Source organism: Chrysochloris asiatica, unplaced genomic scaffold (genome assembly GCF_000296735.1).
Source record: "Chrysochloris asiatica unplaced genomic scaffold, ChrAsi1.0 scaffold00075, whole genome shotgun sequence".
NCBI classification, from domain to species: Eukaryota; Metazoa; Chordata; class Mammalia; order Afrosoricida; family Chrysochloridae; genus Chrysochloris; species Chrysochloris asiatica.
Window position 1 is genome coordinate 8,284,723 of NW_006408593.1, and position 14,267 is coordinate 8,298,989.

Consider the following 14,267-nt stretch of genomic DNA (forward strand, 5'->3'; position numbering starts at 1 on the left):
AAAGATGAGGCTTTCTACTCCCGTAAAGATTTACACCCTCGGAAACCCTGTACAGGGTCGCTATGGGTCGGAACCAACTCAACGGCACTTAACAACAACAACAAAGTGATGACTATGTTTGAGTGTCATTAGCTAAATGGAGTCCTGGTGTGGTTCTGTAGGATAAGCACTAGACTGCAAGGGCGAGTTGAACCACAGGTGGTGGTTCAAACCCACCAACCACTCCTCAGAAACTATCCAGATTTGATTCCAAAACCCACTGCCATTGAGTCAATTCCAACTTATGGTGACCCTATAGGACACAATCGCTCTGGGTCAGAACCGACTCGACCAAACGGTACTTACAAAAAACAACACAGGACAGAGTAGAACTAACTGCTCCTCAGGGTTTCTGAGCTTGTAAATCTTTATGGAAGCAAACAGCCTCATCTTTCTTCCACGGAGCGGCTGTTGGGGTTGTACTGCTGACCTTTCATTTAGCAGTCCAGTGCTTAACCCTACGCTACCTGGGCTCCTCTGGCACTGGGGGATAAAGCACGGGACCGCAAGGTTGATTTGAACCACAAGGTCAGCAATTCAAACTCATCTTGGAGACCCTATACTCGGTCACTGAGTTAGAACTGAGTCGACAGCACTTAACAACGACAACAACAGAGGCTGTACCATCTTGTGTTTTCTTCAACCTGTATTACGGTGCATTTCCACAGTCTCACCAAGAATATTGCATCCAATTTCTAGAGTTTTGGTAATGTGATGAGTGAGAATCTCAACTTTAGGTTCTTGTGTGTGTGTGTGTTTTGCTTTCATTTCCTCTTTTTTTCTAGTTTTTTGAGATGGAAGCATAAATCAATGATTTTCCATAAATCCATGATTTTCAGCCTTGTTTTCTTTACTAATGTTGTTATAAATTGGCCACATCTAGCAAAATCATACATTCACTTAACCCTGTTAGCCAGCAATCCAAACTTCTAGGACTCTTTTCTAAGAATACACTGGCAACAAACTTAGTACCAAAAATGCCTATGAATCAGGCCGTTTGTTGTAGCCTGATTTGCAGTAGCAAACTACTGGAAACAAGCCAGGTGCCCAGCAGTTGGGGAATGACTGAAGAGCAAAGCTCCGGCAGCTCTCCTGGGTGTGAATGTCCACACAGCGGAGGAGTCTGCCGCTGCCAAAGAGGAAAAGAATCATCTCTGTAAACTTCTATGGAGTGATCTTCAGGAGATAGTAAGTGAAAAGGAAACAAAACAAAAACAAAGAACATCAGTATCTTACATTATTTTTCTTTTTTAAGATAGGATGGGTATATAGAAGCAGAAAGAGAATGAAAAATTGAAGGCTAAATCTTAATGACTAGATTGCTTCTCATTTTACTTTTGAATAATAAAAATCATGTTAATAAAGCAATTCTGAATTAAATGAGCCTATGCAAGGTCATCAGTTCAAGCTCACCAGCTGCCCTTGGAAACCCTATAAAGGGTCACTGTGGGTCGGAACCAACTCACTGGCACTTAACAACAACAACAACATGTATTCAGTTGGTAGTGATCATATCAAAAGTAACGTTTCTACATGATTTTAGACGTCTCTTGACTATCATATCCCTAATGGGATTTATCCTAACACCAAAAAAAAAAAAAAAAGTATTGCTGTTGTCAATAACACTAGTGTTTTTAATAATGATGCGTGTTTTTGTTTTTTTTTTCTGAGACTGTATTGTGAACTAAATCAAGTGAGCAGTGTTGATGTTGAGACCTGGAATTTGGGGCACAGGAGCTAGGGATGTAAGAACGATGGTGTGAAGTGAACACAGTTATAAATTTGAAATATTAGGTCTATACTAATAAACCCTCTTAGGGCCCAGCTTGTGAGCTCTAGGTACCATTCTCCTTAAAGGAACCGGGACCTCATGGAGAAATGGCTTCTGCCAAGTCTGGGAAAGCAAGGAAAACCACTCAACTATGACACGGCTGTATTAAAAGAGTTAGGGAAGTAAAGGTAGAAGCTTTGAAACAAAAAAAAAGGGGAGTGATTAATCTTACAGTCCAGAAAAAGAAGACCCTAGGACCATCAAGAGAGGAACACACAAATAGAATGTGGGACCTTATCCAGAGAAGCAGCAGCACCAGAGATGGAGGTAGAGATGGGGGCATGGAGGACTCTAGATTCATCAACTAAGAAGAGAAGGACTAAGAACTGGTGGCCAGGAGCAGATTTAAAGAATGTGCCCTTTGGAGATGTAATTTATTATATATACCGGAGTGGGTTTTTTGTTTGTGTGTTTTTTTAAAAAAAAAGCTAAAGTGGATAAAGAGAAATACTTTTAACTGATGGTATATGGAGGGGATTATAATCAATGTAATGAAGCAAGTTATATGAATTGTTGAATGTGAAACTGATGATGTGCCCTGTAAACTTTCACAATAAAAACCCTAACAAAAAAAAAAAAAAAAAAAAAAAAGAGTTAGGAAACCAACATGAATAAGTTCCCCTCCTGGTCAAAACCAAAGCAAACCCGAATCCAATGCCATGAAGTCAATTCCAACCCGGTGATACTGTACAGGCTTTGCAAGGCTGTGAATCTGTACTGGAGCAGAAAGCCTCATCTTTCTCCCACGGAACGACTGGTGGGTTTCCGGACCTTGCAGTTAGCAATCCAGTCCTCATCCTACAGTGCCACGAGGGCTCTCTCTCACTGATCAAAGGAAGGGCAATTTGAGCAACAAGAAGGATAGTAGCTGCCATACACGGAACACATAACATCTATTTAAACTCCTAAATTTTCTATAATTTTATTTTGGAGGATGCACGGGAACAACTTGTTTTTTAAAACTGGTAAATAAAAAATAAAAAACACAAGTGGAAGAACATTGGTATCTTTCCTTGTGCGAGCTCTACTTTAGGGTGAACGCATAACTGATAAGAAGACGGTTTCATTTATAGGAATATTCCAACTAATAAGCTAGGAATGATAAAAGTAGAATTATAGTTTTACAACCCCTAATGAATTTATAAGGAGCCCTGGTAGCGTAGTGGATTACGAGCAGGGCTGGGCTGCTTACTTCATTGTTAGCAGTTCGAATCTCCGCAGGAGAAAGATTTATGGTCTCGGAAACTCAATACAGGGTCTCTGTGAGTCGGAACAGCGTCAGTAGCACACCTACCACCATCACCAATTAATTTATGGCAGTGGTCATCACTGGCTGCCATCAGAAACAGACATCAGAACATGTATGCACTGGTGGAAGTTCTTGTCCCCACTTAATGAAATGGGTTTGCAATCTGCTCACATAAGATTACAGCCAAGGAAACACTGTGGGGCAGCAACATTTTCCTATAATGGCGGCAAGCAAAAACTGAAACGTGTGTATAAATGTTTAAGTCAGCTGTCTGCTGGGCAGAAGAAATAGACTACACACAGTGAATACAGAATTAGTGTGTTGCAAGCTTTGCGTAAGAAATTAGATGGAATGTTGCAGAGACAAGGAGATAGACTAGTGGACCAACAGAATCCGGAGGCACCATGTGTCTTTAAATGAATAGATAACCAAACCACACCTTGATACAGCCAACTGCAGAACAATAAAGACAAAGATATTCTTCAACAGCTACCATTAGGATGGTGATGGTTATGTGCTGTGGAGTCGGCTCCGATTCATATCGACCCTGAACAGGGTTTCCGAGGCTGTAAATCCTTACGGGAGCAGAAAGCCTCATCTTTCTCCTGTGGAACAGCTGGTAGTTTCAAACTGCTGCCTTTGAGGTTATTAGCCTAATTTCTAACCAGTACTCTACCAGAGCTCCTTCTTACCATTAGGATACTGTCAGGAAAACAAACATTAGGTATTTTAGCAAAGCCAGCATTATGTCAAAAATTGATTACAGCCTGACAGACAAAGGGCTGGAGACCCTGAGGAGCGGAAGCTGCAGGCCAAGTCCGGGGAGCCTGGCGATGCAGCACAGTGGGAAGCAGAGATGAGAACCAGTGTCTTAGCTCAAGATCTGGGTCAGTCACCCTGGGCCAGGTTAAGTCATTTAGCACTTGTAAAGCCTGAGAAAAGTGAACCGGTAGAGAATTACCTTATACAGATGGCAAGATTTGGACAACTGATTGGGAAGCTGTCAGAACAAGCTTTAATAGAAATGCTTGAAAAAGTAAGAAAGAAAACAAGAGTTAAATTCCACAGAAAAGTAATGGACTCTGGTGAAGATGATAATTAGTGAATTAGTCTGGAACTTTAGTCTGGAACTTAATGGAACAACTCTAGGACAGCTAATACTCGGCAAGTGTTAAGATCAGGTTAATGTTTACTTTGTTTATAGTCTATGCCTTTTTAAAAAATAAACTTGTTAAGCAAAGTAAAAAAAGAAAAGAAAAATTGATGACATTGTAGTGGAGTACTGAAAGAGAAAAAAAAAAAAAAAAAGAAGAAGAAGCTGAGGTAAGCCAGAGAGAGCGACAGAATCAATTCGACAGCCCACCACCCTTAGGGATGGGAGGATGAAAACAAGCAGTCGGGTTTTCGCAATCACAGGAGGAGATATGAACAATGTAGGTAGATACGTAGAAAGGGTACTGCCTGCCCACTGAAGGTTACAGAGAGCTGAAGGAGAGTGGTGCTGGGGATAACGTTGTTACAGGGGTGAGCCTGGCAAAGCAACATGCCACCAGGAAGAAGAAAATACCTTTGCCCTCATGTCTTGCAAGAAACTTGAACCCACAGCCGATTAAAGACTTCAGGATTGGGTGTGGAGAGACAGCGACTTGACTATCCCAGCAACCCAGTGTGCCAGGTGTTTTTAAAGAGAGAAACCAGTAAAGAGAAAAGACAAAGCTCTCTGCCCTCAGGGAAGACAGAAAGGACTTGTCCATGTCCCCTACACAACAGGAAAGAACCTATATAGCCTTGCTAAGAATGAGCACTGAAATGACAGCAGTGTTCACTGGCAACAAGGGACAGCCAGTACCCTAGAATCGTGTGCCCAACAATGAAGTCAAAATAAAGTCATTTCTAGACAAAGAACGAGAAGAGATGACCACCAAGAGCCCTGCCCCGAAGGAACTTTTCATCTGTGATGCAAGATTTGATGAACAAGTAAAAGATGAGATTTTTAGATCTGTAAATCCAGACACTGTCTATAGAGAATAATGTATGGGATCTTGAAAGAAATAACAAAACTGGAATAGTGTGCAAAATAGAATCTGCACTTGAGAACGGGATGATCAGAGGTGAGTTGTTCACAGGCCCTTTGGTTGTTCAGGAAGCGTGAGTCATGCTAAATCTTAGCTTGATGCTTTGTTAAGTTAAATGTTTTCTGTAAAATGTTAAGGGTAATCATTAAAAGAGTGCCTAAATTCCAAACCTTTTAGGAAAAAATAATGAAAGGGGAGAAGGGCAAAAAAGTCATCTAAGAAAAGACAAAGAAGGCGTGGGGGGGTGGGGCGGGGACCATAAAGCAATCTGTGCTATAACGGTCAAGATAATGTCACATTGGAAATTCTAAAATGGACCAACCTTGTTTTTATAATAGTTATATCTAAAGTATAATAGAAAAGTCGACAAAACGGAAAGAAGTATAGCAAGAATGTATTAACCAAAAGGAAGTTGTTGTTGTGAAGTGCCGTCGATTCCAACCCATAGTGACTCTGTATAGGGTTTCCAAGGAGCAGCTGGTAAGCTTGAACCACCAACCTTGCAATTCAAACAACTTTGCAGTCTGACGCATTAGCCCACAGCGCCACACCATTGTTGTTGTTAAGTGCTGTCAAGTCGGTTCTGACCCATAGCGACCCTGTATAGAGTTTCCAAGGAGCAGTTGGTGAGCTTGAACTGCTGGCTTTGTAGTTAATTGCCTGACAGGATGTATTAGAACAAGTTGTTGTTGTTGTTGTCAGGTGCCATCAAGTCGGAACCGACTCATAGCGACCCCATGCACAGCAGAACGAAACAATGTCCGATCCTGGGCCAACCTCACTACCACTGCCACACTTGAGTCCATCAATGATGCCACCTGGCCAATCCATCTCGTTAGAGGTCTCCCTCTTTTTCTCTGACCCTCCACCTTACCCAGCATGACATTCTTCTCCAACGATTGTTTCCTCCGGACAATATGTCCAAAGTATGAGAGACGAAGCTTAGCCATCCTGGCCTCCAAGGAGCACTCTGGCTGCACTTCTTCCAAAACAGATCTATTGGTTCTTTTGGCAGTCCATGGCACTTTCAGTATTCTCCTCCAACACCACAACTCAAAGGCATCAATTCTTCTACAATCTTCCTTATTCACTGTCCAATTAAAACCAAACGGCCACCACTCGTCTGTCTGTCGTGCTGTGGTGGTTTGAGTTGCTGTGATTCCGAGGGCTACGCCACCGGTGTTTTAAATAACCAGCAGGGTCATCTATGATGGACAGGTTTCAGATGAGCTACAAAACAAAGACAGACTAGGAAGAAAGAGTGACAAACTATTTCCGAATCGCTAGTCACTGAAAACTCTATGAATAGCAGAGAAACATTAGGACAAGTACAGACTGACAAAAGGTTCCATGTCCCAGGCTGAGACACCATTTCTAAACTTACACTTCTTGTTAGGCACCATCAAGTGGATTGTAACTCATAGTGACCCCATGTCTCAGAGTCAAATTATCCCCTAGGATTTCCTTGGCGGTTATCGGCGGTTCAAACCCATTCAGCACCCCTGGGAACCTATACAGGGTTCCATGAGTCCGAACAGTCTTTACAGGGGCAAGTAGCAGACTTTCTCCCACGGAGCCACTGGATGAGTTCAAACCTTTCAGTTAGCAACCAAGTGTTTGACCATTTGTACCAGCAGGGCTCCTTAGAGAAGATAATTTTATTAAAACCAAAGGAAAGAATTCTTTTGGGGAAGCCAGTCAAAGGGAGCAGGTCTCTAAGGAGGAGCCAACCAGCTAGCTTCAGATTTCTCTGCCACAGCCTTCTACACCAAGAGGCAGTGGAGCAATCGTGACAATTCAAGAAATAAAAGAATGATCCTAAGTTTCGTATCCATCCAAGCTGCCCTTCAGGTATGAAGTCAGCAGACAGTGTTTTGCACATACATAATCCAAAAGAGGAGTCCTGGTGTGGTGCTGTGGGTTAATGCACCAGACTGCAAAGCCGTTTGAACCACAAGGTTGGTGGTTCAAGCTCAGCAGTGGCTCCTCGGAAACCCTATACAGAGTCGCTATGGGTCAGAACCAACTCAACGGCACTTAACAACAACAACTGTCTAAAAGAGCACTGTTCCCAGGAGCCCTGCTTGAGGAAACTGCTAAAAGATGAACTGCAGCCAATCACAAGATGTTTGGAGAAACCGTACAAAAGTAATGGCGGTGGTCCCTAAGTATTGTCAACAGTAGAACTAATGATAAAGCAGGCTGGAAAAAAACGGGTGACCGAGCAGAATACAAACCCAGTATGCCTAATGCTGTAGAATTGATCAAATTAGCCAGAATTTGTATTGGAAGAAAGAAAGAATCATGGGAAGCAGATTGCCTATCTGTAATGACTGCAAGTCAGAGACCATCAATCAAGTGACAAAAGAAATAAATATGAAAGTCCACAATTAGACTTAAGTACCAACATTTTATGTATGATAAAGTATCTCAGTGGGCGAAGGATGAATCATTCATTAAATATTACTGAAACAAGATTAGCCATCTGGAAACAAAATTAAGTTGGATTCGTGACTTTTACTTTACACGGGGTTAAACTTTCAGATGGAGCAAAGATTTTAAGGTGAACAGTGTCAAAAAGGACATGATAACATTCCTTGATAATGTTGGAGTTAAACAGACCTTTCTTACCATGACAGAAACTCCAGAAAGTATAGGACATAAATTAACAAACTGGACTGACTAGAAATCAAAACCTTTTGCATCACAAAACACCATAGGTTCAAACAAAGGCCAACTTCAAGCTGGAGTTGTTGTTGTTGTTGTTAAGTGCCGTGGAGTCGGTTCCGACACACAGCGACCCTGCACAGGGTTTCCGAGGCTGTAAATCTTTACGGGAGCAGAATGCCTCATCTTTAAACAACAATCAAACTGGAGAGAAGATCTATAATCTATATCATAGACTAGGGACCAGTTCCCCCACCCCTCCTAATATACTCTTAACTATTTTTTTCAAAAGAATTGATGCATTTGAGTTGTAGTATTGGAGGAGAATATTGAAAGTACCGTGGGCTGCCAAATAGATCTGTTGGATGATGCACAGCCAGAGTGCTCCTTGGAAGCCAGGGCAGCTAGACTTCATCTGTCATACTTTGGACATATTGTCAGGAGGGACCAGTTGCTGGAGAATGATACCATGTTTGGTTAAGTGGAGGATCAGAGAAAAAGAGGAAGATCCCCAGCGACATGGATTGGCCAAGTGGCAGCATCAATGGGCTCAAGCATAGCAATGATTGTGAGGTTGGCCCAGGCTCAGCCGGTGTTTTGTTCTGCTGTACATAGGGTCACTATGAGTTGGTGCTGACTTGATGGCACCTTTTTCAAATAGTTAGGATAAAGGCCTAATAGGAAAATGAACAAAATGGAAGTATCTGTACTTCACAGAAAAGAAGTAATGGAGGGAGTGTGGTGACTCCATAGGCTAAGCACTGGACTACGAACCACAAGGTCAGAAGTTTGAGCCCACCAGCCACACTGCAAGAGAGAGATGACGATTTCTGCTCGTGCAGAAATGTAAAGCCTTGGAAACCCTATCCAGGGATGCTATGAGTTGAAACTGACTTAACAGCATTTAAAAACATAGCAACAAGAATTATAAGGGAAAATTCCAGTTAAAACCACTTAGTCTCACATTGACAAAGTTCCGTCTGGATCTTTAATAACACTGGTGCAGCTATAAGGAGGAAACAGGGACTCTCGTATGTTTCTGGAGAAGATTAAATTATTAAAATCCTATGATAGGCATCTCCGGGGCAACTCAGTCAGTTGGCAGAGCATAAGTCATGATGGTTTGGTGAGTAGAGGCTGGGATCTGGAGGAAAAGAGAAAGAAGGAAACCAAAGACTCAGAGAACTAACTAGTTTACAGGACTAGCTGTTTACTCAAACCAGTCTCACCCACTTCGAGACCAGAACTAGATGGTGCCCAGCTACCACAACTAACCCAACCAGAGACGCAACAGATACTCACAGAGAAAATGAGGGGTAGGGAGATACAGAATAAAACTCAATTCCTTTAAAAGGTCAGATTTATTGGATCCATAGAGACTGAGAAACCCTGAAACTGTCACCCTGAGCTACGCTTTAAATCTGGAACTCAAACCATTCCTGGTGGTCACTCACCTACCAGCCAAGACAGTTGCTCATTAATAAATAACATCACTCATGAGTACTGTGCTTGTCTGAACAATCATCTAAATGAAACCTGTTGTTAAGTGACATCGAGTCACTTCAGACCCATAGCCGCACTGCATAGTTTTTTCCGAGGAGCGGCTGGTGAGTGTCAGCCACCAACTCTGTGGTTCAAACCACCTTGCAATCCATTGCATTATCCTGCAGCACCACACCAGGACTCTAAAGGAGACATAATGGTCAACATTTGCCCAGGACCAAAAAGGAGAAAGTAAAAGGGCACAAGGAAGCTAGATTAATGGAAACAGAACCACCAGAATGGAAATAATGAGACTATGAAAAGTATAATCAATGCCACTGAGTAACAGGCATCATCATTAAATGCTATCAGGTTAGTTCCAACTCACAGCAAGCCTGTATAGGGTGGTTTCTAAGGAGCAGCTGGGGGGTTTGAACCACCAACTTTGTTAGGTTAGCAATCCAGTGCTTATCTTACAGCACCAAAGTAGGACTCAAGAATAGTAAGTATGTCGTTGTTAAGTGCCATTGAGTTGGTTCTGACTCATAGTGACCCTGTATAAGGTTTCCAATGAGCGGCTGGTGAGTTTGAGCCGCTGAACCTGTGGTTCATACCAACCTTGTGGTCTAGTGCTTTAGCCCACAGCGCACAGCAGAATTCCTAATAAGAGCTATGTTGGTGGCGGTGATTTAACATTAAGTGCCATCGAGTAGGTTCCGATCCGTTCGATCCTATATAGGGTTTCCAAGGAGCAGCTGGTGAGTTTGAACTGTAAACCTTGTGGTTCAAACCAACCTTGTGGTCTAGTGCTTATTCAATTAAAAACCTAATTTGCAATGTAAATTTCCCCAAAATCACAATAAATATATTTTTTAAGCAAAACCGACAATTCCATTCCTTCAAATACTAAAGATTAGATAACTAATCTCCCCTGATATTTAAAAAAAAACAACATTTTTAAAGTGAATCGGATAGATTAAAATCTGGTTTATTAAGTGTCTATTGATGTATTATCACTCAAATACCCTTTTGTCCCCCATAGAATCATGTGTGTACTATTACAAGTATGAGGGCAGCTAATAAACATACAGACCATTTGTTTATTATCCTATGGTAAGCAAAATACTGCTGTCTGTCAAAATAACAAGTTCATATCCCCTTGAGAGAGCATGTCCACACTTGGTAATGTGTGCTACAAACACACCTATGCACACAGGTACACACATGTAAGGGGTTTTCGCAGCTTTGTTTGTTACTGTAAAAATTGATGGGGGTGGGGAGAAATAGCCATCAATAACAACTTAGTTAAATGATGGTACATTCATACAATGCAACAACAGCAACAAAAAGAATGAGGAAGCCTTGCATACATTGATGTATAAAGAGCTGCAAAGTATATTGTTTAGTGAAAACAGCCAAGTGCAGATGAGTGTTGCCTCATACAAAGAATGGGTTATGTCATATAAAAAGGGGTAGGGCATAACAGTCTATTCCTGTTTGCTTGTAGAAAATAGAAAGGAATTCTGGAAGAAACCAAAAATAGTGTTTTTACAGTGAAGACAAGGATTGGGACTAGAGGAATGTGCAACTTTCACTACGTCTGATTTTTGATATGTGGGAATGAGTGATCCAATCAAAAAGTTCCTTTTAACTTCAGTTTAAGAAGAATGTGGACGGCAAATGTTAATTCTGTCATTTAGTGCCTTTGGGCAAGATCCTTGGCCTCACTGAACTCTCATTTTCTCACCTTATGAAAGGGCTGTAATAGTGGCATTAAACTCATTGAGTGGTTCTGGGGGTTCGAGGGTGAACACACAGTCCACAGCAGTCCACAGTGCAAGGAGGGCTGTCCTCAGTCTCCAAGTTAGTATGTCATACGCACACAGCCGTGGTTGACTCTCCCTTTGCAGAACCAGACCTCCTGGGTGCTCTCCAGCATGGCGGCCCTCTACTGGAGAGTGAAAGGCCAAGGAAAGAAGGCCATCGACTGTCTCCGCCAGGCTCTCCACTACGCGCCACACCAAATGAAGGTGGGTGTGACTCGGACCGAATCTCTGCCCTGTGATCTTACTGCCCAACAGTTTAGTTTGAAATTTTTACCAGCCCTCCTCACTCAGCCAGTAAAGAACTGGTGAAAGGAAGTGGGATGGGGCAGGAGAACCTGTGGCCCACCTTACAACACAGCAGGTCTCGGAACTAATAAACCATCATTGTGCCTTCCCAACCCTCAGTATGTTGGAAGATGAGGGACAGCCTTCTGTATCATCGTAAGACCTGACAGCATTCAGAGCCACCTAATGTGCAGCAAATACAGGACCCAGGCTGGCTGCCATCCCAAAGTCACTCTGGGCTTAGCTTATGTCTGGGGGCATGGAGATTTGCTGTACCTGTTGGCTAATACTCCTGATGTTAGCTTGCTTTCAGGCACAGAGACAAAAGTCAGAAGACATTTCCATGTCTTCGAATACTTTGACCAGTTGTTGGTCTTTGTGTGATACCACCTGAGCTACAGACTTACTAGAGAGAAAAAGAAGAAAGATGAGCGAGTGAGAGGGAGACAGGGAAAGGAAAGAAGAAAACAATACTGGGCTAAGGCTAATGCTGTATCATCACCTCAGTCTTTTCCCAAAAGTCAGTTCCTCTTATGATGACTAAGAATGTACAGTTTTTAACAGCTCTTTGTATCCATACATGCTGAGTTTTGCACTGATGCAGCTCTCGTACTTTGAAAGCCACAACTGGTGTCTTCTCTGTTCCTACAATCGGTGTTGGAACAGAGGCAGGAGCACAGGCTTTGCCGTCAGACATAGCGAGGCTCTAAACCTAACTCTGCCTCTTACTAGCTTTGTGACCCTAGGCAAGTGGTGGGTCCTCTAGGACCTCATCTAATGTCATGCAATCTATGGATGCCCAGTTAGGACAAAGGTGGCCGTCTTTTTCTGTCTCTCCTGAAGAAGCCAATACAGTATGATGTAGGTACCAGACGCTCAGGTAACTCATTTAAAGGGAGTAAATTATAAGGATGTTGCTACTTGATCAGTCTATCATTTTGTGCTCCATGCTGTTAGGTGGTAGGTGGAGATCAAGCAACTCCTATCTAGATCAGGGGTTAGCAGACTTTGTCTTCAAAAGAGCCAAGTTGTGACTGCTGTCGGCTCAGTAGAGAGGTGCTCTCTGTGCTAGCTCTTCAGGTTGGCCTTTGTAGCACCAAAGTAGCCCCAGAGAATATCTATAGGATAGATGTGGCTGTGCTAATAAAACTTAAGACACGGCAGGGAGTTTGCTACCCCCTGCTCTGTTGAAACAGTACTCGTGCCAGAGTTCCCTGGTCCTATCCATGGCTACTCTAAGTGTGGCCTGTGGGCAGGTGTTGTCCACCAAGGTGGGGTTTTTTTGCCAATTTTCTGTGAGGCAAGCTAGCACCAGAATGAGCATCAACTAATCACTCAGCACACTTGAGGTGATGTTTCTGTTTGTGTTTTAAGGAAAGGTTTTCTCAGTGAAAGAAGCCATGCATTGATTCATAGCCTGGGCCAAGACCCACATCTGGCGCACACAGCAATTGGAGTTGCACCAGTATGCAGTTTAACAGGCAATGATTTATGACCACAAACTCCAAGAATGAAAACTTGAAAAGTTTCTGATACCCTCCTGTTCTCCTTCCCTCCGCCAGGACGTGCCCCTGATTAGCCTGGCCAACATCCTGCACAATGCCAAGCTCTGGAACGATGCCGTCGTAGTGGCCACCATGGCAGTGGAAATTGCACCGCACTTCGCCGTGAACCACTTCACACTGGGCAATGTCTACGTAGCAATGGTGAGATGGGGGCTGTGAGCAGAGCGTGCCACTCTGCCGTTTCCTCTCTGTGGGCTTTACCTTCTTTGACTCTCAATCTTCTTTAAATATGTCTGCCTCCCTCAGTGTCCTGTAAAAATTGCTGGTTCCACCAAGGGTATATTTTACAGATAAGGGGTTGGAGAGTTTTTAAAAATAATACATGAGGGACTGGGGACTTAGTTAAAAGAGGGAGGTGAGAAGATAAAAGAATAAAAAAATGGACGTCAGTATTTGCAGCCTGGTAGTTTCTTCAGCATTGTCAGCAGAGTCAGACTGCCAGAACATCTCCCCTGACATGCCACGTGGACATACCCACATCCGCCCTCTTACTCCCAGGCTGAGCTCAGGCCCATCATCAGTGCACTCACCATGCCCTGTGTGGATTCCTCCTGCTGGAATTTCACCCCATTCTATAATTGTTCCTTTAAGAAGTTGATTCTCTAAGAATTCCCTAAGAATTTGATTCTTCCTCCCCATGTCCCCAGTATCTCATAGGCTTTGACTCCTGGTGTGGCACTGTAGGATTAGCACTGGACTGCGAACCACAGGTCAGCGGTTCAAACCCACCAGCTGCTCCTTGGAAGCGCTATGAGTCGGAATCGACTCGCCAGCACTTACAACACCAATGCTCAATGATGGCGTGCCACTGGTTTCGTGGGAAACTATTTACAGAGAAGGTGGCCAACCCATTATCCCGAACCTTCATTCTGATCATAAACAAGAACTGATTTCAGAACTTAAAATCCCAGGGTTAACCTAGGAGCTGTCACAACCAATTTTAACCAAGAGTCGTGCCAACCACTTTTATCTGAAGCTTGGTGTCACACGTGGGCCGATTCCCAAGTGCTCCCCATAAAGGTTCATAGAATGAGGAGCCCCAGGCTTTCCTTGTCATTCTTGACTTCAAAGACAGGAAATAGAATCTGGCCAGGAAGGTGTTGCTGAATGTACAGATTTCCCTCCCTGCTTCTTAAAATTGTTCTCAGTAAATGTAAGATTTCCTGCTCTGAATGATTACTTCTGTCTCATTTCACTAGTGATTTCAGTTCTTATTTGAGAGTATTAGTCGGGAATAAAAGGCTAACA

The 14,267-nt window shown here is 43.0% G+C and overlaps 1 protein-coding gene across 2 annotated transcripts in view; it reads left to right on the forward strand.

Annotated features, from left to right (window-relative positions):
- Nucleotides 1-14,267, forward strand: part of TTC17 (tetratricopeptide repeat domain 17) — a 141,632-nt gene that overhangs the window by 121,829 nt on the left and 5,536 nt on the right. For both annotated transcript variants that reach the window (XM_006865029.1, XM_006865028.1), the window contains 2 exons: nt 11,254-11,373; nt 13,017-13,160. In XM_006865029.1, coding sequence (XP_006865091.1) covers nt 11,254-11,373; nt 13,017-13,160 — 264 coding nt within the window. The remainder of the gene's footprint in view (nt 1-11,253; nt 11,374-13,016; nt 13,161-14,267) is intronic.